General features: G+C 39.1%; 3 protein-coding genes and 1 pseudogene across 3 annotated transcripts; all 4 read right to left on the bottom strand.

The window, feature by feature from the left end:
* Positions 1-137: 137 nt before the first annotated feature.
* Positions 138-1127, bottom strand: LOC139036983 (olfactory receptor 5W2-like). The gene has a single exon (XM_070472834.1). The coding sequence runs from the start codon at positions 1123-1125 to the stop codon at positions 187-189; it is 939 nt and encodes a 312-aa protein (XP_070328935.1). The 5' UTR covers positions 1126-1127; the 3' UTR covers positions 138-186.
* Positions 1128-4483: 3356 nt separating this feature from the next.
* Positions 4484-5390, bottom strand: LOC139037231 (olfactory receptor-like protein OLF2; annotated as a pseudogene).
* A 5839-nt stretch (positions 5391-11229) lies between these two features.
* On the bottom strand, positions 11230-12153 carry LOC110152129 (olfactory receptor 5W2-like). The gene has a single exon (XM_070472833.1). It carries the CDS (start codon positions 12148-12150, stop codon positions 11230-11232), a length of 921 nt encoding a protein of 306 aa, XP_070328934.1. The 5' UTR covers positions 12151-12153.
* Positions 12154-22850: 10697 nt separating this feature from the next.
* On the bottom strand, positions 22851-23786 carry LOC110125867 (olfactory receptor 5W2-like). The gene has a single exon (XM_020874055.2). The coding sequence runs from the start codon at positions 23778-23780 to the stop codon at positions 22851-22853; it is 930 nt and encodes a 309-aa protein (XP_020729714.2). The 5' UTR covers positions 23781-23786.
* Between the last annotated feature and the right edge of the window lie 1777 nt (positions 23787-25563).

Raw genomic sequence — 25563 nt, 5'->3', positions numbered from 1 at the left:
CCCTTTCTTAGTCTGAAGACAAATTAAGATAACTGATGACTACTTTCAACACTCAATTCAGGCACAGAGGTAAGTAACTGGGAATATCCAGAAGAGACTGTAGTGATGAGACTACAAGCATCTATCAGTGCCTGAGCTTCAGCTCTCTGAATCTTTACACGTGCAGTTTCGGTTGAAAACACTGCATCACTCAGAACGCAGTTTAGTACTGATTGCTTTTCCTATGGCACCTTTCACATCCTTATTTCTCAAACTGTAAATCAGCGGGTTTAGCATGGGGATGACGACTGTGTAGAAGACAGAGGCTATTTTGTCTGTGTCCATGGAGTAACTCGAGCTGGGTCTGAAATACATGAACAGGAGCGTGCCGTGAAATACAGCCACAGCGGTTAAATGGGAGGCGCAGGTAGAGAAGGCTTTGCGTCGCCCCTCGGCTGAGTTCACCCTGAGGATGGTTGCTATGATGTAGGTATAGGAGAGGAGGACAGTGATAATGCTGGTCCCCACAACACAGCCACTGGATACGAACAGCATTATCTCACTGATGGATGTATCTGACGAGGAGAGGGCTAGCAAGGCTGGGAAGTCACAGAAAAAGTGATTGATGACATGAGAACTGCAAAATGATAATCGAAATGTACAACAGGTGTGGACTGCTGAATCTACCAAACCTTCCACATAGACAACAGATATCAGCTGGGTACAGAGTTTTCTGGACATGGAAACTGTATAAAGCAGTGGATTACAAATGGCTACATAACGGTCATAAGCCATGACAGCCAACATGAGACATTCCACATCTGCAAAAGTCCCCCAGAAACACATCTGCACGGCACACAAGTCAAATGGAATCCTTTTCTGCTCAGAGAGGAAATCAGCCAGCATCTTGGGAGAGACAGCAGCGGAGCAGCAGACGTCGCAGAAGGAAAGAGTGCTCAGGAGGTAATACATGGGCGCGTGCAGTCTGGGGTCCGCCTTGATCAGCAGGATCATCCCCGCGTTGGCAACCACGGTCACGCCGTAAACCAGCAGGAAGACCGCGAAGAGCGCCTGCTGCGCCTGCCTGTCGCCTGCAAGTCCTAGGAAGGCGAAGTCAGGAGCCACGCTGCAGTTCTCAGCAGTCATCACTCAGGAATGCTGGGAAATTCCTGGCTGTGAAAGAGGAAATGGACATGGAGGGTCAGTGCATCAATTTACTACTTTTATAGATAAACTCCTGGTCCTTTTGTAGATTTCAGTAATCAAGAAAAGAGACAGACCTTCCTAGGACTGCATGAGGCCAACAGACTCTGAGAAATATTCTCCAATAGATAAATATTTTCATTTATATAAATGAAAAAATAATGTTGACAACAATACATTTGCAAAGCACTGTACAGTTTTGCAGTGCCCTTGCAGCCGAACTAAATCAGACTGTTTCCAATCCAACTCGTGTAGTATTTATGACCATGTTAGTGGCTTTCCTGGTGGCTGAGATGTAAAGAATTTGCCTGCAACGCAGGTGACCTGGGTTTGATCCCTGGGTCGGGAAGATCTCCTGGAGAAGGGAATGGCTATCCACTGCAGTATTCTTGCTGGAGAATTTCATGCACAGAGGATCCTGGTGGGCTCTAGAGTCCATGGGGTCGCAGAGTCAGGCACGACAGGATGACTAACACTTTGCTGCTTCTGTCTAACACTAACAAAATGATGTGCTCTGAGTGAAGCAAGGGTCTAACAATTAGGTGGTTCACATAACTTGTCTTCTGACAAGATTGCTGGGTGTTGTTTTGTTTTTCAGTGATGTAGAAATGTTGCTCGGAGAAGGCACTGGCACCCCACCCCAGTACTCTGGCCTGGAAAATCCCATGGACAGAGGAGCCTGGTAGTCTGCAGTCCATGGGGTTGCTAGGAGTCTGACACGACTTCACTTTCATTTTGCACTTTCATGCATTGGAGAAGGAAATGGGAACCCACTCCAGTGTTCTTGCCTGGAGAATCCCAGGGATGGGGGAGCCTGGTGGCCTGCCGTCTCTGCAGTGGCACAGAGTTGGACATGACTGAAGCGACTTAGCAGCAGCAGAAATGTTATATCCTGTGTTAGAGAAGAGTAGTAAGTAAGAAGCACAGGTGATGAATATATTGGTTTGCTATTCCCCCTTTGGAGAAGGCAGGACTATAGCCAGTTTCTGAATATAAGAAGTCTTCACTTCCCCATTAACCTCTCAAGTCCCTCCAACCTCAGCATAGGAGGGATAGATGGTTCATGATTCAGGACCTGCTGGAACAGAGAGGGTGGTGATTTTTGGAAAAGAGGGTGCAAGGGTCTCTATGAACTAAATGCTGAAATGCTGACATTCTTCTGTTTGGAAGTTGCAGTTATACTAGGGAGATAAGGAAGAACATTTGAGATCCAGTTGCAGAGATGCTGGTAGCAAGGGTCATAGAGGCAAGAAAGAAGGCTTGGTTTGCTGCATGAGTCCTTTCTGCCCTAACCTACTCCCTTCCACACTTTGTATTCTGCCATAACGGTTTTGTAAGACACATAACATAAATACTGTCATGGTCAGACTTCTGTAACCTCAGAGACGTTCACATCTGAGCTGTGGCCCCACTCCAATTCCCTAAAAATTTTAATATTGTTTGATTGTTTTATTTGAGCCACGTTTCTCTTCAGTATCTCTGCGTTCTGCCTTTCTTTGTTTTAAGAATTATTAGTCTTTGGAAGGACAATGGAATTCTACGTCCCACTGTTATATTTTACCCAAACCAATTATGTGATATATAATGTCATTGGTTAGTCAGTTCAGCCACTCAGTTAGGTCTGACTCTTTGTGACCCCAAGGGCTGCAGCACACCAGGCCTCCCTGTCCATCACCAACTCCCAGAGCTTGCTCAAACTCATGTCCACTGAGTCGGAGATGTCATCCAACCATCTCATCCTCTGTCATTCCCTTCTCCTCCACTTGTCCTCTTATGTTCTAGGAGAATTTAAAAAACAGGAGTTGAATGTAGATGAGGGATAGAGAAGAGCATTGGAACAGTGGTCTAGTAATCACTGTGCAGGTTTCCAACCCTAGGACTTAACTCGTATATCTGCTTAGAAAGACATAATTAAGCAAAAATACTTTCCTTTAAAGCTTAAAGCATTTACAGAAATATAATATGCGTGTTATATATAATGCATAATATAACAGGTAAATTTTTAAAAGAGTAAAAAAATCTGACCATTTCCATAATGCATGTTTGCTCCTTTTTTATTCCCTATTTATATGTATTTAAAATAAACAAGTTGTACAACTAGCTAAAATAAAAATGTGTGTACTATTTCATATGTTCCTTTGTTTATATAAAATACCTTCTTTCAAAAAAGCATTAAAAAATAAGAAATCTCAAATATAAATCAAAGAAACAACAAAGATACCAGGACCTGTCCCAGAACTCCTGACTTGCTCGTTGCGTGCAGTTCTGTCTGCAGGAGGGCTCAGCATTGCCTCCTGTCCTGACCCAGATTATACAATCATCTCTGAGTCTGGTCCCTGGGTGGCGAACCCTTAGTCTCTCAGGAATAAGTAACAGATATGATGTAATTTATCATCTGATATTTCATACAAGTGAGCTGATTGCACATGGAACATAGACCTTTAGAGTCGTATGTCTTTGGTCCCCCTCTATCTTAATGCCCCATATTGCACTTATTCAGAAACAGTGAATGCCTCTGATCTGCAACCATTCCTAATTTCCAGTTCACCAATCCTTACGTAGCCACTTTGTTTTCATTCAATACATTAGAAAACAAATGCATACCCATTCAGCCTCACACACTTACATAGACACACAAACACCAACACTCTCCATTAAACACATTCATGAAACAAAGATTTTGTAAAAACATCAAAAATTTCAACATATGTACATTCCATAGGGATAACTAGATGTTTCCTACACTATTTCACTTTTAGTTTTTAAATAAAAATGATGTTAGGATTATGTGTGTGTACAGGGAAGCCTGATGTGCTTAAATGCATGGGGTCGCAAAGAGTTGGACACAGTGACTGAATAACAGCAAGACTTTTTATATTATGTCATAATTACAGTCTGTTAGTAATAATTGTAATAATTATTTAATTGACATTGGTCACTTCCATTATATGGCAAGATTCATTAGTATAAAAGCAGATGGAGTCACCATGAAAGAAAGCCCACATAGAGTGCAACAGCAACTTAGAAAACACTAATTTTCAGAAAATTAATTTAAAAAACTTAACACATATCAGTACTGAAGAAACACAAATTTGACAAATGAAGAGTCTGAGAATGTTCCACAAATAAGGAGTATTAAACAGAAGTTTAAGATATAAAATGAAACTTGTGGCATTTAGGAAATCATACATATTGCTAGGATTGGAAGATAGGATAAATACAAATGGAATCACACAACATTAGTCAAGCCAATTTTGATTTTCATAAATTATTGTTGTATACAAGCAAATTTTCAATGGAATCATTTTTTATTTTTACATTTCATCAGAGCCTCTTTCACATCTTTGATCCATAGGCTGTAAATCAGAGGATTTAATATGGGAATCACAAGGGTATAAAACAAGGAGGTCATTTTGTCTTCGTCTAGAGAGTAGGAAGTACTTGACCTGAAATACATGAAGAGCAGGCTTCCCTGGAAAATTGCCACAGCAGTTAGGTGGGAGGTGCAAGTGGAGAAAGCCTTGAACCTCCCTTCAGCAGAGTGGATCTTTATCACTGCTAGGATGATGTAACAGTAAGACACAAAGAGACCTGAAAGGGTAATCGGTTCAATGAAGCCCAACATGAGAAATATGACTAACTCACTGACCTGTGTATCTGAGCAAGATAGCAAGAGGAGGGGAGGAATGTCGCAGAAGAGATGGTTAATTTCGTTTGATCCACAGAAGCATAAGTGGAAGGTTAATATTCTATTTATCAAAGCATCTATAATTCCCACCATATAAACCCCAGCCATCAGCAACGAGCACACCTTGCCAGACATCGTGACTGTATAAAGCAAGGGGTTGCTAATAGCCATGTACCGATCATCGGCCATGACTGCCAACAGCAGACACTCAGAACCTGCCAAGCACAGAAGATCAGGAACTGCAGAGCACAGCCACGAAGGAGATTGATTTGTTCTTGATGAGGAAGCCTGCCAGCATCCTGGGTCCACTGTCTGGGGAATAGCAGAGGCCACTGAAGGAGAGGGGGCTGAGGGAAAAGCACATGGGTGTGTGCAGCTGGGGGTCTGTTCTAACTAAAACAATCACCCTGAGATGTGCAACAAGAATAATGAGATAAGCAACCAGGAACGTGGTAAGTAGAGTCACTTTGATTACAGGGCTACTACTAATTCCCCAGAGAAGGAGTGCAGTTTTCCCCATCCATTCTTCTTTATTCTTCTTGTAAAAATGCTCCAGAAATGACTGAGACAATGACAGATCAATGTTTTCGCTCTTTTTGAGACAAAGTATTATCTGTAAACCAGATATAATTCATTTCAGTACATTTTATTATGAGAAAATAGCCCATCCAAATTTCCTCACTGTTTGATTTCAAAAGGTTAAGAGTGGGATAGGAGTTTTGAGAAAGTCTGACTCTAAATTTGGATGTCATCTATGATGTATGTGACTAGATTGCTTTATCTCAGCAATCAGTTCTTTACTGAAAGCTCATTGCATGTCAAACATAATATGAAAGTAACACTTGAAGACAAGGTTGGAGTATTCAACCTTATATTTTAAAGATACCTATCCAACTAAGAAAGCAAGTGATTACACTTCTTGAGTACTTATATATCATAATGTGTTTATTTGTTCGTTTGCTTGTTCAATCGCTAAGACGTGTCTGGCTCTTTCAACCCAATGTTGAAGCCTACCAGGCTCCTCTGTCCATAGGATTTACCAGGCAAGGACACTGGAGCGGGTTGCCATTTCCTTCTCCAGGGCATCTTCCCAAATGAGGGATCGAACTCCCATCTCCTGAACTGCAGGAGGATTCCTTACCCCTGAGCCACCTGGGGAGCCCACTTTGCTTATTATTGTGTATCAAATAATGGCAGAATTAACTTATCTCTGATTTTGAAAGAATGAACAGTATGGTATTACTGTCTCTGCTCTACTTTTTAATGTAAATATTGAGCATTAGATATATTTTAGTAAAATTTTCTCCAGAAATATTTTGCTGCTTTGCCACATTATTATTACTTACATGCAGGAGCAGTCTGGTGCCAAAGGACATGTCTCTTGACCACATAAAGAAAAATTCTAGAAACAAGCAGAAGCAAGACACTTTAGCTAATGCATTTTCATCCCTTTAGATTTTAACCTGGCTTGTTCATTCAAAATAGATGGGACAAAAGTCACAAACATATTTGATATGAAGTGAATTCGCTCAGTTGTGTCCGATGCTTTGTGACCCCATGGACTATAGCCTACCAGGCTTTTCAGCCTATGGAATTTTTCAGGCAAGAGTACTGGAGTGGGTTGCCATTTCCTTCTCCAAGGGATCTTCCTGACCCAGGGATCGAGCCCAGGTCTCCCGCATTGCAGGCAGACGCTTTACCATCTGAGCCGCCAGGGAAGCCAAGCTTCTCTTTATCTGTAAGTTTCTATGTATGTGCATGTGGGTACTTGTGTGTCTCTGCTTTTAATATGCTGTCTAGGTTGGCCACAAGTTTCCTTCCAAGGAGTAAGCATCTTTCAAATGGCTGTAGTCACCATCTGCAGTGATTTTGGAGCTCCCACACCCCAAAAAGTCTGCCACTGTTTCCACTGGTTCCCCATCTATTTTCCATGAAGTGATGGGACTGGATGGGCCATGATCTTAGTTTTCTTGTTGAGCTTTAAGCCAACTTTTTCACTGTCCTCTTTCACTTTCATCAAGATGCTCTTTAGCTCTTCTTCACTTTCTGCCATAAGGGTGGTGTCATCTGCATATCTGAGGTTATTCATATTGATTAATACTTATATGATAAATACTGGTAAATGGCTCATAGCACATTTCTAAAGAGAGAGATATCCAGGGAGGTGAAAAGTTGCAGTTTCTGCCTTTAACACAGAACTTTGTGCTTATTGAATTGTTGAACATTCATATCGCTATTTTTTTTACAAATATAGTTATACAGCCAATGACCCATATGTATATCTCTGTTTTCTACACTGGACATATACTCAAATCTATCATTTGATTGTTATGTCATATTTGTACTTAAGTATTTCAGTGGCAGGGGCTTTTCTGATGTCTCAGAAGATAAAGAATCCACCTGCAATGCAGGAGACATGGGTTTGATCCCTGGGTCTGGAAGATCTCCTGGAGGAGGAATTGGCATGTCACTCCAGTATTCTCGCCTAGAGAATTCCATGGATAGAGGGTCCTGGCGGGCTCCATGGGGCCGCAAAGAGTCCAACACGACTGAGCAACTAGGTGCACACAGACATTTCAGGGGCAGGGATGACGGGATCAAGACACAGGAGTGTGACTGCAGTTTTAGTCCACTGACGGGGTTCCCAGGGGCACAGTGGTGAAGAGTATGCCTGTCAGTGCAGGAGACACAAGAGACACAGGTTCAGCTTCTCAGTGGGGAAGATCCCCTGGAGGAGGAAATGGCAACCCACTCCAGTATTCTCACCAGGAGAGGTCCATGAACAGACGAGCCTGGCAGGATGTAGTTCATGGTGCCACAAGGGTCGGACACAGCTGAGTGACTGAGTACACAAACACACATCAGCCTACTACACACTGTCATTGATAACAATGCGGTTGTATGATGACATCTTTTAATCAGTCATTGGTGGCTATATGAGACGGAAGTGAAGTGAGAAGGGGAGTATAGTGATGAGGACTGAAGCAGACAGGCTAGAACACACCAAAGTCTTTAGTGCAGACTTCTTATTTTTCAAAATATCAAGATAGGGGAGTTATTATACATTCTTGTGTATTTTTTTATTTTAATTATTGATTCCTAAAGTAATTTTCCCATAATTTGTTATTCAACCATGCAAATTCTCAGAAAGGCAGAAACAGTCAATAGATTCCATTGTTGCCCTTCCATTTAATGGGCTTATTTTTTTTCATTTTTATACCATAAAGTAGATCTAATAAAATGGGCCCATTTTAGATGAAACTAATCTTTAGATACTATAATAAATTTACATCATATAGGTGAAAGTCGGTTTTTCACAGCAATCTATTGACACTCTATTTTGCTTGGAATTTAATGTACTTCAATGTTTTTCTGCCATATTTTTGCTCATAAGCAGCAATTCCAAAAGAGTTTGCACGAATCAATGAAATACATTAGAGATAGACCTTGGAAGCTTTTATCTGAAACAAGAATTTTCTGTAGGTTTTTATTCACCATGTGATCTTTGCATAAAATGCCATAATGTCGAACAAAGGCCTCCCTGAGTAACAGAGGCATTTTTTAGACTTTACTTATATCTAGAATGTTTTCACATAAGAAAATTTTAAAAGGCAATTTGAAAACCTAAAACATCAGTGGCTTTTAGCTTTATAAGTTTAATAGATAATTAAGAATGTCTTTCAGTCTTGTAAGGTTGTTCAAATATATGACCACATCCACACTTTCTCAACAAAAAGATTTAGCTCTAGCCTTCAAGAAACAAAAACAAAAAGGTCAACATTCAGAAAACTAAGATAATGGCATCCAGTCCCATTACTTCATGGCAAATAGATGGGGAAACTGTGGAAACAGTGAATGACTATACTTTTGGGGGCTCCAAAACCACTGCAGATGGTGATTGCAGCCATGAAATTAAAAGACGCTTACTCCTTGGAAGGAAAGTTATGAGCAACCTAGATAGCATATTAAAAAGTAGAGACATTACTTTACAAGCAAAGGTCTGTCTAGTCAAGGCTATGGTTTTTCCAGTGGTCATGTATGGATGTGAGAGTTGGACTATAAAGAAAGCTGAGTGCCGAATAATTGATGCTTCTGAACTGTGGTGTTGGAGAACACTCTTGAGAGTCACTTGGACTGCAAGGAGATCCAACCAGTCCATCCTAAAGGAGATCAGTCCTGGGTGTTCACTGGAAGGACTGATGCTGAAGCTGAAACTCCAATACTTTGGCCAACTGATGTGAAGAGCTGACTCATTTGAAAAGACCGTGATGCTGGGAAACATTGAAGGCAGGAGGAGAAGGGGAAGACAGAGGATGAGATGGTTGGATGGCGTCACCGACTCGATGGACATGGGTTCCGGTGGACTCTGGGAGTTTGTGATGGACAGGGAGGCCTGGCGTGCTGCGGTTCATGGAGTCGCAGAGAGTCAGACATGACTGAGCGACTGAACTGAACTGAAATATTTAAAAAAAAAAAAACAAAAAAAACCCTGAGTCGATGGCATCCAACCCCATTATTGCAAGGTGAATAGAGGGGGAAAATGTGGAAGCAGTGACAGATTTCCTCTTCTTGGGCTCCAAATCACTGTGGATGGTGACTGCAGCCAGGATAGCCAGAGACAATTGCATCTTGGCAGGAAAGCATTGACAAAACTAGACAGCGTATAGAAAAGCAGAGATATTACTCTGGCAACAAAGGTCCATATAGTCAAGGATATGATCTTCCCAGTGGTCACATATGGTTGTGGGAGCTGGACTGTAAAGAAGGCAGAGTGACCAAGAATTGAAGCCCTGGAACTGTGGTGCTGGAGAAGACTCCTGAAGGTCCCTTGGACAGCAAGGATACCAAGCCTGTCAATCTTAAGTGAGATCAACCCTGAATATTCACTGTAGAAGGACTGATGCTAAAGCTGAAGCTCCAATATTTTGGCCATCTGATGCGAACAGATGACTCATTGGAAAAGTCCCTGATGTTGGAGAAAATTGAGAGCAGAAGGAAAAGAGGGCATCAGAGGATGAGATGGCTAGATGGCATCACTGATGCCATGAATGTGAACTTGTGCAAACTCTGGGAGATGGTGAAGGACGGGGAGGCCTGGTGTGCTACAGACCATGGGGCTGCAAAGAGTCAGATACAACTGAGCGACTGAACAACAAAAATAATGACAGCATGATGATGCACAATACTAATGTCCTGTCTTTGGCCTTTATAAGGATACTAATGTCCTGTCCATTGATCCTTATAGCCTTCTTTCCCTCCTTTTATCCAAGCTTTATTCAGTTAAAATTGGCAAATAGTACATATAAGGTATTGAAAATGAAGCTCTGATATATTGTGAAATGATCACTATGGTATGGTTAGTAAATGATTCATTAATTTATACAGTTGACATTTTGAATGTGTGTATAATGAGGACCATTAAGATCTACTCTCCTGGCTAATTTCAAGTTTATAACATAGAATTAGTACCTAGAGTTGTCATATACATTGGATCTCCAGAACTTATTCACTGAATAATAGTAAGTTTGGTCATTATTACTGATATTGGCCACCTCTGAGACCCTGGAAAAAGCGACCAATCTACTCTCTAATTCTATGAGCTTGAACTTTTAAGATTCAACATATATGCGAAACTCTACAGTATTTACCTTTATCTGTCTGCCTATTTTAGTCAGCATAATGCATTTATGGTTCTTCCATATGTGGTAAACAAAGCTTCTTGAATTCTACAAGACACAGTCTTGTCCCTCTCAAGACTCATCTAATTGTCAGATCCTCTGCCCACTATCATTTTCTCTCTCAAGTAGAATAATTATTAGATCTTAGACTGAATATATTGATCAAAAGATACACTAGTTTTAGATTTCATCTTGGATTTAAAATCCTCACTTTTTCTTTCATAATGATTTTGAGGTTTCTTATAAGTTATATAGCTATTTAATCAATGAATGATTTTTATTAGCATTAGCTTATATTCATTAGTATAGAAAGTACAGTGTATGCCATAGAACATAAAGAGACTCAAAGATTTCTGAGGAAGTACAATAATTCTTAAGGTAGCGGAAATATTATTCAAACAAAAAAATGTCAGCAAAATTTGACAAAAGTAGAAAATTCTGGAAAGTTTTCACCAAAGGGAAAGTGCCATATGCAAATTCTTGATACATGAAATATGCAATATTTCAGAACTAAAATATTTCTAAAACTTAGACTTAATAACAACAAATTCTCATTTGAACTGTTTAAGACAACTTTGTTTCTCTTGCATCACGCAGTATAAGTTTATAAAAACAAAAACCACAATATGTGTGTACTTGTGACTATAAGAGTGTGTGAAATATAAACCTTTAAATTCATATTTAAAGTTTCAGTTTTTCCAGGGCCTGTTTCACATCCTTGTTCCTTAGGCTGTAAATCAGAGGGTTTAACATGGGAATCACGAGGGTGTAAAACAACGAGGACATTTTGTCTTCATCTAGAGAGTAGGATGAACTCGGCCTGAAATACATGAAAAATACAGTTCCCTGGAAAACTGCCACGGCAGTTAGGTGGGAGGCGCAGGTGGAGAAAGCTTTGAACCTCCCCTCAGCAGAGTGGATCTTCAAGACTGATAGGATTATATAACAATAAGAGACAAGGACTCCTGAAATGGAGGTCAGTTCAACACAGCCAAAAAAAATGAATAATGCCAATTCATTGACCCGTGTATCAGAGCAGGAAAGGGAGAGAAGTGGAGGTAAGTCACAAAAAAAGTGGTTAATCACATTTGACCCACAGAAACATAAGCGGAATGCTAATGCCGTGTGTATCAAAGTATCCGTCATTCCCAACAGGTAAACCCCCGCCATAAGCAGGGAGCACAGCCTGCTGGACATGCTGACCGCATAGAGCAAGGGGCTGCTGATGGCCTTGTAGCGGTCATAGGCCATCACTGCCAGCAGGAGACACTCACAATCTATAAAGCTAGAGAAGACCAAAAACTGCAGAGCACAACCACAGAAGGAGATTGATCTGTTTTTGGCTAAAAGGTCCAACAGCATCTTGGGACCAATAGCTGTGGAATAGCAGAGGTCACAGAAGGAGAGGTGGCTGAGGAAAAAGTACATGGGTGTGTGCAGCTGGGGATCCATCCTAATTAAAATAATCATTCCGAGATTAGCCAAAAGGTTAATGAGATAAATAATAAAAAACATGATAAATAAGATCATCTTAACTTCAGGCTTATCCGTAATTCCCCACAATATGAACTCAGTTAAAGATGAGCAATTTCCTCTTTTCATTTTCTGTCTTCTTGTCTAAACTTTTGAGGGAATGATCAAGAAAATGATACATGTAAGGGAACCACTTCGGGGCATTCACAAAATATCTGCAGGGAAGAACACAATTTATTTCTGCAATGGTCTTTTTAAAATGTTTTCAGCCTGGTGTTTCTAACATCAGTGTTTTTTGCACACTATTTTGAAGATGTGATGAGATATCAATTCATCCAAATATCCTTCTTGATACAAGGAAGGTGGCGCTCAGAGAAACTGAAGAGCTCATGACAGCAACCAGTCAATCCTAAAGGAAATCGGCCCTCCTTATTCATTGGAAGGACCGACTGATGCTGAAGCTGAAGCTCCAATACTTCGGCCACCTGCTGCAAAGAACCAACTCATTAGAAAAGATCCTATTGCTGGGAAGGATCAAAGGCAAAAGAACAGGCAGCAGAAGATGCGATGGTTAGATAGCATCACCAACTCAACTGACATAGATTTGAACGAACTCTAAGAGACAGTGAAGGACAAGGAAGCCTAGAGTGCTGCAGTCCATGGGGTCGCAAAGAGTCAGATATGACTTAGTGACTGAACAACATAGACAGTAACATACCTCAGAAATTACATCTGGATTTACACAGGAGTTTCTCAACTGCCTAGCTCGGGTATTTTTATTATTATCAGATTGATAGCAATACCTCTTTAAAGAATGCCCGTTGATCAAGTCATTTTATGAGTGTGTGCCCGCATGCATGCCCTGACGCTAAACCGTTTGACTCGTTGCGTCCTCATGGACTGCAGCCCTCCAGGCTTCCTGTCCACGGGATTTTCCAGGCAAGATTCTCATCCCATGGAGAAGGAGCCTGGTGAGCTGCAGTTCATGAGGTCGCAACGAGTGAGACAGGACTTAGCAACAGAGCATACACTCAGAAAATGACTAAGTCAGTGGGCATTCTTTAAGGAGGCATTGCTATCTACCTGATAATAATAAAAAAATATCCGAGATAGATAGTTGAGAAACTTCTATTTCTAGATGTTGTTCCTAACTTAACTACTACCATAAGCTCTTTAATTTCTCTGAGCACTGTATTCTTTGTATTGAGAAGGATATTTAGATGAATTGACATCTCGTTACATCGCCAAGGCAGTGTGGAAAAAAACACTGATGCTAGAGACAGCAGGCTGAAAGCATATGGATAACCATTTACTATGCTGGAAAAGTTCCTTGGATACAAACATTTATTTTCATCATCATATTGCACATAAAACATAATTTAAAATATTATTAGTTTTATAATCTATTAGTACATCATACACTGATAACAATGAAAATAATTGTTGTTGATCCTAGTCTTTAGTGAGACATGAAATAAGTAACATTGAAACTTTTCTCTAAAAATCCATCACTGCTTTGCCACATGACTTATTATCTATTTATAGAGTTTCTGCTGCCAAAGGAGGAGTCTCTTGAACAAAGAAAAATGCTAAAATGAAGTGAAAACCACAGAATCTAACACCTACTATTGCATCTCTTTGGATTTTAATGGACTTTTATATTATAAAAGTGGAAATAGGCTTAGGGACAATAAATGCCTCTGTGATACATAGGTTTCTCTGTCTAGTATGTATGCATTATGTGTCTGTCATACGTTTGCATGCAGATTACATGTCTCCAATGTATATGAGAACAGTGCATGTGTAAGGAATTCTTTCTTTTGACCGTAGTATCTATGGGGCTTCACATGAAGAAGAATGTGCACATTTTAATTTTTAAATTCACTCATACATTATATTTTAAATAAAAGAGAACAAACCCACCAAGCCCCCTTTAAATTCACCTATATGCTACTCTGATTATAAAAGGAGTAATATCTTTCCTATAAACCAGAATCAAAAGAAATTAATTTAATAGTTATATTATGGATATTAACAAGCACAGAATCTTCCAGCTCTGAGAAGAAAATATTGTTCCTGAACATTAAATTACAGAATGTATTCAACTGAGTAAACAGGTATAAAATGTTTTATTTATAAATTGATTTTCCCCCAAATGGGAATGTTTTTGTCCTATGTTCTTTAAATCAGGACCTCAAAACTTACCTGAGATGAGCTGGTCTTAGGTAGCTGAACAGTAAGCAGATAGCATTTTATTTTACCAGGTACTTTGGGACTTAAATCCCTGGGCCACTGCCTTTGGGTATTGGTGTTGTACAAATGTGTCATTAATTATGTTTCTGCTTCTGCATATTGCCTCATGAATTCAGGGACAAATTTAACACAGGATGACCTTGTATACATCAATGTTGTTACTAAATTAATCTAGCATAAGGGGGGCTTCCCTCATAGCTCAGTTGGTAAAGAATCTGCCTGCAGTGCAGGAGACCGGGGTTTGATTCCTGGGTCGGGAAGATCCCTGGAGAAGGAAATGGCAACCCACTCCAGTATTCCTGCCTGGAAAATCCCATGGACAGAGGAGCCTGGCGGGCTACAGTCCATGGGGTCCCAAGGGTCGTAAACGACTTAGTGACTAAACCACCACCACCAAGGATGAAGCAGTGTGAGCTAATATAGAGAGAAATGTTTCCATAATATATGAAGAAAATATTTAAAAAATTTAAAAACCTTCTATATATGACAAAGAACCTGTATTCAAAATATATGAACTTTTACCAATAGTAAAAAAATAAAAAACAAAAACAAAAAGTGAGCAAACAAAAACAAAAAGTGAGCAAAAAAAAAAATTGAACAAATACTCTCAAAAAGATGACAAATAAGCAAGAAGTTAATGCTTAAGAATTTCATTCTTATGTAAATCAGTAGGTATGAAGGCAATGGCAATAAAGCCACAATAAGATAACATGATCTAAATGTTAATGGACTGAAATTAAATACTGATCATAACTAATTTTCTGTTTCATCTGAATTCTCATTTGCAAAATACACAGGATTTCTTATCGGTTTGGATGTTTCCTCAGTTCTTTTCAATTTTTTGTTTGTTTGTTTTTCTACTTTTTTCCTTATAAATCTGAGAAATTATTTATGCTAAAAGTCATAAGTGTAGTACATATATAATTTTGTAAAAGTGATTCTTAATGTCAATTTTTTAAAATGCCTTTGTATATGCCATTGTCATTCTTGCCTATGAGGAGCTCAACACTAAAATGTCACCTGTAACCTGTGGAGATATCGTTGAGGCAAATCTCAAACCACAATATAATTGCTAATAATTTTCCACTAAAATTAAGAAAGGCTCCCAGGTGGCCCAATGGTAAAGAATCCAACTACCAATGCAGGAGACTCAGGAGACATATGTTCGATCCCTGGGTCAGAAAGACCCCCAGAGGAGGAAATGGCACCCCACTCCAGTATTCTTGCCTGGAAAATTCCATGGACAGAGGAGCCTGGCAGCCTACAGTCCAGGGGTTGCAGAGTTGGACATGACTGAGCACACACACACACACACACACACACACAGAATCAAGAAACTGATTATGTTTCAAAAGCGTTTTTTTTTAAATCATTATTTACTTCTCTGTTACACATATAGTGTATGTATAATTGTTCTCAATCCCCTAATTCTACTCCTATCCAAATTAATTTTTCCCTCAGGTACATCCCTATCTTCAGGGATGCAAAAATCCCTTGGGTTACATTTTGTTCAGCCAGAAGCAAGTGTTAATTTTTTAACAGGCCTGCTCCTCAAAAGCATGTGGACTAACATCCTTTCTATCTTCCCCCACATAGCAATTTAAACCTGAGTTTGGGTAGCTACATTATTAATTGCAAGGTGGGTAACCTAAAATAGCTCCCAATGGGATTGGTGCTTCATTAAAAATGGAGTTTTTAAGTAATCAAAAAGCTTCTTAAGGAGAAAATGTATGCTTCAGATACAAATGAGGGGGAAAAAGGTCATTATTTAGGTTTTTCCTGGTGCCTCTGCTGACATGAAAACAATTTTATGTCAGCAAACACTACCCAGAGATGACCTTTTCCAGATATAATGGTCAGTTCCTCCAACCTTGAGTAGAATGACACAGAGCTCATCGCACGGTCCAGTACAAAGTCCAGGAGCGCTCCCCGCTGCTGAGAGAGTGGCCAGGAGGGTCAGGGGGTGGACGAATGCAGTGCCGTTCTGCAAGCCAGGCAGCGCTCTCAGTGATACGGGGATCGATGATGTCCTGAGGTACTCTGGTAGTTACGCTCTACCTCAGGTTCATTGTTGTAGCCATGTGTTCTGGGAAACAAACTCACTCAGAAGGACAATGCAGATCGTGGGGTGCAGTTTATTACACCGGCAGGCCCAAGGCAGAGTCTGCTCTTAGCCAAGGACCCCAACCAGCGCTTGTGAAAATCTTTTCTACCCCATGTGTACGTGTCCGAACCCACCAGCCCAAATTCCGTGAGACTTACATAAACTAAGGAAGGGTAAATACAGTCCCAATAACCCCATCATTCATGTGCCATGTGCTCAGACAGTTAAACAATTAGCCAATAATCAATAAGCCCGAGGTTACACTCCGATAGGTACAGAAAATTTATGGCCTGTCTGGAGGAAGGGGTGATTAGTGTATGTGTTCTCTTAGGCGAGGAGTAACCTGGATATGATCTTCAAGGTTCCCCTGTCTGGGGCGGGCGGTTCTTATCCTTCTGTTGTCGTTTCCATAGACATTAAACTCCGAGTTCAGAGTCCATTGGAGAGGTGGCTGAGCTTGGTCAGCATGGACAGGCCTAAGATGGAGTCCAGGCCCTATGAATTCCTTCTTCATCATAAATCTATATGAACAATCATTTCATATAAGAAAATTTTAGGCTTAAAAATAAATATAATTTTTTTTTTACAATCTCATAGAGAAAAAAAATAAAGAGGGTGATTTTAAAGTATAATATAGATACAGAAAAAAATTCCATCTAAAAAGGTAGACTGCAAAAAATCTTTCAAAAATAGATTCTTGCACCCAGAACCAAATTAAAAAAAAAAAAAAAATTACTAGAGTCTCAGAAACTGTCCCTACATCCATCAGAAATTGATTTTCCATATGATATGTGAGTTTTTTTATTTTATTTTTAAGGTACATAGTAGTGAGATCATACAGATTTTACACTTTTATGTCTGACATTTTTCACTGAAGATTATGTTTGTGAAGTTTTCCCATGCTCTTGTATGAAGTTATTCTTTCTCATTGCTGTGTACTTTTCCAGCATACAAACTTATCATAAATTCATTTGTCTAATCTAAAGCAGGAGTCAGTAAACTTGACCTGTTAAGTTTTATTGGAGCTGTGACACACCATTTATTCATGTATTATGGATGGCTGCGTTTGTGATAGAGGACAAGACAGTTTAGATGTACCAAGATTTTATGGTCTACAAACCCTAAAATATGCACTATTAAATACTTTCAGAAAAGTATGTCATCTTGATCTAATGTATTAAAAGAAATGAGTTGCTTTTGGTGTTACACTACTGTAATTAATACAATGGTGAACATGTCTCTACATGCCTTTTGGGTGCATATTCACTCTGTACTCTTGGACGTACTTCTAGGAATAATATTTTTGGTCCTAGGACATTTATGTGTCCAGCTATAGGAGACTCAGACATAGAATTTTACCAAGTGCAGTGTCAAATCTCAATCTACTGTCAAGGCATAAAAACCGGTTGTTTCACATCCTCAACAGTAGTAGATACTTGTTTACTATTTGGTATGTAAACAAGTACTTTTGCCATTTGGTAAATGTCAACACAACTCTTAACATTTTATTTCACTTCCGTTTACTTCAGCACTAATAAAGTTGGATATCTATCCACTTCTATAAGTGAAAGTTTGCAGTCTCGAGCTACTCCAGGATTCGTGACCTCCAGAGAGGATTTTGATCTGGAGTCAGAGAGGAGGCTTGATCACTTGAAGTTTTTGTGTCATAAAGTTTTATTAATGCATAAAGGGATGGAGGAAGCTCTGACATAGACCTCAGAAGGGGGCAGAAAGAGTGTCCCACTTGCTAGCTTTTAGCAAGGAGTTATATATCTGTTAGAGAATCATCTCAAAACTGAGAGAGTTGCATCAGCCCCCTCTCCCACAACATGCATTTTGAGACAGCACAGGATGCAATGTGAGTCATCCCCAACCGTAAAACATTTGACCTGAACCCTAAAGAAAGGCAGATTTCCAAATAAATGCATAGCTTCATTAACATAGCTTAAGAGAACATTTCCATGAGTAAGACATACGGATTTGTTGAGCCATTATCAGCTCAAGGTTTGAGAAATGTTAAGCCCAGGCTGAACTAGGGGTCTTCCTGACAACACAGAATTTAAAACAAACCTTCTTTTAATTTTGCATAGAGAAGGAACAAATAAAACAAACAAACAAAAGGAGTCTGCCACTTGCATTTTATTTCCTCTGTTGGGGATCCCTAGCCTTCCTGCCTGTTACCCTCTCATAAGGAGTCCATGAAATGTTGAACTTGGATAACAGGGCATGTAAAACAGCTGTTTTTAAAAGTTTTTGGCCTACTAAAACTCACACTGTCTTCATGGCTTCATGTAACTGACAATTCAGGTTGAGTGACTGAGTGAAACTCACTCAGTCATGTCCAACTCTTTGCAACCCCATGTACCATACAGTCCATGGAATTATCCAGGCAGAACACTGGAGTGGGTAGCCATTCCCTTCTCCAGGGAATCTTCTCAACCCAGTGATCAAACCCACGTCTCCCGCATTGCAGGCAGGTTCTTTACCAGCTGAGACACAAGGGAAGCCCTAGAATACTGGAGTGGGTAGCCTCTCTCTTCTCCAGGGGATCTTCCCGACCCGGGAATCGAACTGGGGCCTCCTGCACTGCAAGTGGATTCTTTACCAACTGAGATACCCGGCCTATATGTTCAGATCAATTCTTTGACCGAATGTGAAGTGACCTTTTTTCTTTTTTTTTCATATTCTTTCCATTGATATAGATGGATTTACGCTACAGTAAAGCCATAGTTTATAGAGGCAGATCATATCACCTGAAAAGAGCCTTAGAGGTAATATAGCTTAAATCCCTCTTCTACACAGGGTGATCTGAGGGATAGAAAGCAGGAATGAGGTATTTGGAGTGGTGTTCCTGCCTGGTTCATAGCAAGGTTCTAACTAAAGAGAAAGACATCCAGGGTGGTTAAAGATTTCTGCCCCTAGCTTTAACCCAGATCCTCCTACTTACTGGTGTGTTGAACGTTACTGCTTTCCTACTTGTAACGAGTATACTTGTACAAGTATGAGTCTGTCTGTCCTCTGCATTAGACATTTACCAAGTCTAACATTTCTTTGCCATGTTTCGGTTCAGTTCAGTCTCTCAGTCGTGTCTGACTCTTTGTGACCCCATGGATTGCAGCATGCCAGGCTTCCCTGTCCATCCTCGACTCCCAGAGTTTGCTCAAACTCATGCCATTGGGTTGGTGATTGCCATGTTTATGCTAATGTATTTCAGTGGCAAGAATGGAGAAAGAGGGCAAGATATAGGAATTTGACTGTAATATTAAAACATTCCATATGTCATTGACAAATTGCACCTGCACAATGGTATTTTCCATGAGTCATTGGTGTGTGCATGAGGGTAACGTGATGTGAAGACATGAAAGTGGTAAAGAATGAAGAGTACTGAAATTGACAGGCTAGAATAAAGTTTTTGATTTATTGTTCCCTCTTTTTTCACAGATTACTGTCAAGAAAGAAGAATCGTGTTGCCCAAAATCCTAAGTTAGAAATTATCTAAAAAAAGAAAATTTCCATAATTTCTCATTAATTTCTTCAATTTGAGAATAGGAAGCCTACAATTCACTGAATCAATCAGTTCTATTTTTGGAATTCCATTTAATGGGCTTAAAATTTTCTTCTATTTACATATTCCTCACTAGATACAATGAAATGGACTAGTATTCATGTTGAATTAGTCTTTAGATGCTGACATAAAACTGATCATATATATGAAGATGGATTAATTAGATCCATGTTTATTAATCTCTGAATTAATGGTAGTCCACTGACACCCTATTTTAACTATATTTCTGATTTTATTTGTTGCCATTTTGCTGCTCATAAGCAACAAGTCAAAAGAAGTCTGAGTGAATTGATAAAGTATGCCAGGAGCACACATATTTAAGTCTTTTATGTTATGCAAGAATTATCCTAATTTTTTCACTATGATAATTTTTCTTAACATGGCATAGTGCTTTACAAATACCACCCTGAACAACAGAGGAATTATGTAGGCTTTATTTTTCCATTCTGAAATATTGTCACATAAGAACATTTTACAATGGCAGCAAGAAAATTGAAGACCATCAGAGGCTTTTAATCTTCTAATTGCAATGGATAATATGTCTCTTTCAGATACATGGTCACATCCTAGCTTTCTTAACAAGCTAGTTTAGTGCTTTAGCCCTCAGGAACCAGATCAAAAGCAGATGAAATAGTCAACTAGCAAGAACTTAGAGCTTGTTCTTTCTAGTGAAATTAATAGGCATGTCTTATCACTCATGGGAATAGATGGGGAAACAGTGGAAACAGTGTCAGATTTTATTTTGGGGGGGCTCCAAAATCACTGCAGATGGTGATTGCAACCATGAAATTAAATGATGTTTACTCCTTGGAAGGAAAGTTATGACCAACCTAGATAGCATATTAAAAAGCAGAGACATTTATTTGCCAACAAAGGTCCATCTAGTCAAGGCTATGGTTTTTCCAGTGGTCATGTATGGATGTGAGAGTTGGACCATGAAGAAAGGATGCTTTTGAACTGTGGCATTGGAGAAGACTCTTGAGAGTCTCTTGGACTGCAAGGAGTTCCAACCAGTCCATCCTAAAGGAAATCAGTCCTGAATAGTCATTGGAAGAACTGATGTTGAAGCTGAAACTCCAATACTTGGGCCACCTCATGTGAAGAACTGACTCATTGGAAAAGACCCTGATGCTCAGAGGGATTAGGGGCAGGAGAAGAAGGGGGTGGCAGAGGATGAGATGGCTGGATTGCATCACCAACTCGATGGACATGAGTTTGAGTAAACTTGGGGAGTTGGTGATGGACAGGGAGGCCTAGCATGCTGCGATTCATTGGGTTGCAAAGAGTTTGACATGACTGAGCGACTGAACTGAACTGAACTTATAGTATATTATCTTCATGTCCAAAGCCATTTTATGGACCTTCCAAACAAACATGTGTATATGTGTTCATTTTATGGACCTTCCAAACAAACATGTGTATATGTGTTCAATATGTTAACAATATTCTGATATACATTTGTAAGTTACTTATCAAACCCTCATTTAATTTTGCACTACTGACACAGAATTAGCAGTAAAAATGTGTTGTCTTCTATTTTTAGTTTACTATATATTTGTTTATTTGATCTTCCAGACAACATGTAGTGCTTTGTTTATATAATGCAATGCTCAAAAGCAAAGAACTCTGATAAACAGGGTGATATAAAGTAATCTTTTAAATAGGTGGTTTTTTGTGAACAACAAAGAGTCAAAGAGGTGTATTTAACCAGAGCTAACAGTAAGGAAAATGGGAAGGAAATTGGTGTGCAGAGAGTCACAGAAGAATCTACAGCTGATAATGAAGCACAATTATGTACTTTACTATGATTCTGTCCACTGTCCCTTAACTTCTTTTACTCTTTTTTTTAAAAACTGTATTCAGATCAAATTGACAACATGCTTATTATATAGGGCATGAAGATTTAATATATGTGTACATTGTGAAATAATTACTACAATAAAGTTAGTTAACACATTCATCAATTTACATAGCTATCATTTTGAGTGTGCATACCATGAAAACCTTTAAGAACTACTCTCTCAGCAAATTTCAGTCTTACAATACACAATTTTAACTAGAGTCACAGTGCACATTAGACCCCCAGAACTTATTCATTGAGTAACAGAAAGTTAGTAAACTTTGATCAGCATCACCCATTGCTCCCACTGTTCAGCCCGTAGCAACATCCAATATATTCTCTAGTCTGTGTGGTTGACCAGTTGGATTCTACATGTTTGTGAGACCTGTACAGTACTTGTCTTCCTCTGTATGAATTCTTTCACTTAGCATATGCTCCTCATGGTTCTTTCATGTCGTAGCCAATATGACTTCTTCTAACAGGCATGGATTCATACACTTCAAGATCTGAGTAACTGTCAGATCCTCTGCCTGCTATTTTTTCATCTCCCAAATTGAATCCTTTTCTGATTTGACTGAATATCCAAAGATGCCTTTTCTTTAGACTGGTTTTAGATATTTTTACTTTTGAATAATAGACCACTATGCATTATCTCATGATGAATTTCAGGCTTATTATGAATTACTTGACTATTTAGTTTATACATTATTAATACTAGCTTATATTTAGTTGTATTTAAACTACAAGATGCATTGTAGTACATAAAGAACTGAAAAGCTCAAAGATCAATTAACAAAATGCACTATATATCCTAGTGTAATTTAAAAAGTGCTTGAATAAAAACTGAACAAAATTAATATATTGAAAAAGTCAGAAAGGTTTTTCCCAGAAACTGATGCCATATACAAATTCAGGAAATATAAAGAAGCATGACAGGTGGGGGAAATAGCAATATCCTTCAAACAGAAATTACGTTTCTCATGTAACCTACCATTTAATTTTAATAAATCACCAATCACCATATATGTGTGGATGTGTATGTGTGCACATACACAGAATATTAATTTTTAAAACCACTTATTCTTCAATTTTTTCAGGGTTTGTTTCACATCCTTATTCCTTAGGCTGTAAATCAGAGGGTTTAACATGGGAATCACAAGCGTGTAAAACAAAGAGATCATTTTGTCTTCATCTAGAGAGTAGGAAGAACTTGACCTGAAATACATGAAGAGCATTGTTCCCTGGAAAATTGCCACAGAAGTTAGGTGAGAGATGCAGGTAGAGAAAGCTTTGATTCCCCCTTTGGCAGAGTGGATCTTCAAGACTGATAAGATAATATAACAATAAGAGACAAGAACTCCTGAAATTGTACTCAGTTCAATGAAGCCAAAAGCAGTAAATATCAGTAACTCATTGACCTGCGTATCTGAGCAAGATAGCAATAGAAGAGGAGCAACATCACAAAAAAAGTGATTAATCTCATTTGACCCACAGAAACATAAGCGGAAGGTTAATGTCATGTGTATCAAAGTCTCTGCTATACTCACCAGGTAAACCCCCACCATGAGCAGGGAGCACAGCCTGCTGGACATGCTGACCGCATAGAGCAAGGGGCTGCTGACGGCCTTGTACCGGTCATAGGCCATCACTGCCAGCAGGAGACACTCACAATCTATAAAGGTATAGAGCACCAGTAATTGCAGGGCACAGCCATAGAAGGGAATTGATCTGTTCTTAGCAAATACGTCCACCAGCATCTTGGGTCCAACTGCTGTGGAAATGCTGAGATCACAGAAGGAAAGGTGGCTGAGGAAGAAGTACATGGGTGTGTGCAGCTGGGGATCCATCCTAATCAGGGTTATCATTCCGAGATTTGCCAGAAGAGTAATGAGATAAACAAGGAGAAACATTGTAAATAGGATCACTTTGTCCTCAGTGTTATCCGTAATTCCCAAGAAAATGAATTCAGTCAAGGAGGAGCAATTCCCTGCGTCCATTCTTCTTTGTTCTTGTGTAAACTTTTGGAGAAAATGATCAAGAAAATGATACTTGTATGTGTAACACTTTTTGGCATCTACAAAATGTCAAAAGATGGAATGTCTTTTCTGTAAGTGTCTTTTTATACTTAGAAAATTATTCCTGTGAAGAAACAGCAAAATAAAATAAACAGTTGCATTATGGGTATTAACCAGTTCAGATTCTTGTTATTCTGAGATCGAAATATGTCTAGTCATTGATTTCAGATTTTAATGAAGAGGGGCAGGCACAATATGGTTCATTTACAATTCTTTTTTTCCTCAAAATGTTAAGTATTCTCTTCTATATTCTTTAAGTTAGGAACTGGAAACCTGCCTGAGACGGCCAGGTCTTAGCTAGCTGAACGAAAAGCAGATGGCCTCTTATTTTACCAGGTGCACTGGGACTCAAATCCCTGGCTACAGCCCCCTGCTTTGATCTGGTGCAAACATTTCATTAATTATATTTCTACTTCTGTATTTTCTCCTGAGAATTCAGAAGCCACGTAGCACAGGCTGAATTTTCATGCTTCACTAATGTCATCAAATTGATCTTTGGTAAAAAGAAAACTGCAAATTTTTTTTTTTTTTTTTTGTATGATGTGCTTCACAGTTACCCTGAAATGGTTTCATCCTTCTTTAGGTAAAGAGTAAACCTACTGAAACTCAAAAAGATCCTCCCTCCATTATTTCCATTTTGTTAGATTTGTTCATAGTGTTTTAGACTCTCTTCACATTTCATTTAAGGATATTACCACACTTGGTTCATGTTTTCTTTTTTACTGAAATGCAATGTGTACATCACAGAATTCACCCTTCTAATGTATACAGTTCTTTGTTTTTACTTTATTTTTAAGGTTCTTAGGTTATCACCAGTAATTACTGCCACAACATTTTCATCATTACAATAAGAAATCCATATTTATTAGCTGTCACTTTCCATTCCTTCCTCCCTGGCAACTGCTAATTTACTTTCTGATTCTTTGCTGTCCAATTCTTGGCCTCCTTTTAAACAGAATTATGCAACATGCTTTTTTGTTTGTTTGTTTGCTTGCTTGTTTTTCTTTTCTTTTTCTTTGTTATTCTTTTCATCAGCCTTCTTGTCTTCATTGAAATATTTTCAAGGTTCATCTATATTGCATATTTATATTTCTTTGAATTTTTGACATACTTCATCTGTTTTGATAAACAACATTAGCAGAAATATTCTAAGTCACTCTGGGTCTTGTCTTGAAGAAGACAATATGTGAAAGCCGTGAATTACTATTACAACTAGCCATCTGATTAAACAGTGTGGCACATTCTGAGATTACATGAACTGAAAGGGGAGAATTTGGGTTCATCTTTCTAGACATTCTCATCAAGTGTCAATAATTAAAGAACTTGAAACCTAGTCAATCTTTCCACTGAATATTTCATGCAACCTCAGTAAACACTAGAAAGAACAAAATAAAGAGTCAGTGGTCATTCTCTTAAGCAATTTAGTTTTGAAATACAGTTTAGGTAGGAAGAGACAACTAGAACAGTGTGCAAAAATAAATCAGAGAAACAAGCTTTAGAAGATATTTAAATGCATGTATATTCAAGGGTTTCCCAGGTGGCTCAGTAGAAAAGAATCTGACAGCCTAACAGAAGATGTGAGTTTGATCCCTGGGTCCGGAAGAGTCCCTGGAGTAGAAAATGGCAACCCACCCCAGTATTCTTGCCTGGGAAATTTGGGCAGAGGAGCCTGGCAGGCTACCATCCACGGGGTCACAGAGAGACA

This window comes from Odocoileus virginianus, chromosome 10 (assembly GCF_023699985.2).
Source record: "Odocoileus virginianus isolate 20LAN1187 ecotype Illinois chromosome 10, Ovbor_1.2, whole genome shotgun sequence".
Taxonomy (NCBI): domain Eukaryota; kingdom Metazoa; phylum Chordata; class Mammalia; order Artiodactyla; family Cervidae; genus Odocoileus; species Odocoileus virginianus.
Note: the sequence above shows the minus strand (reverse complement) of the source record. Positions and strands in the feature narration are given on the sequence as shown.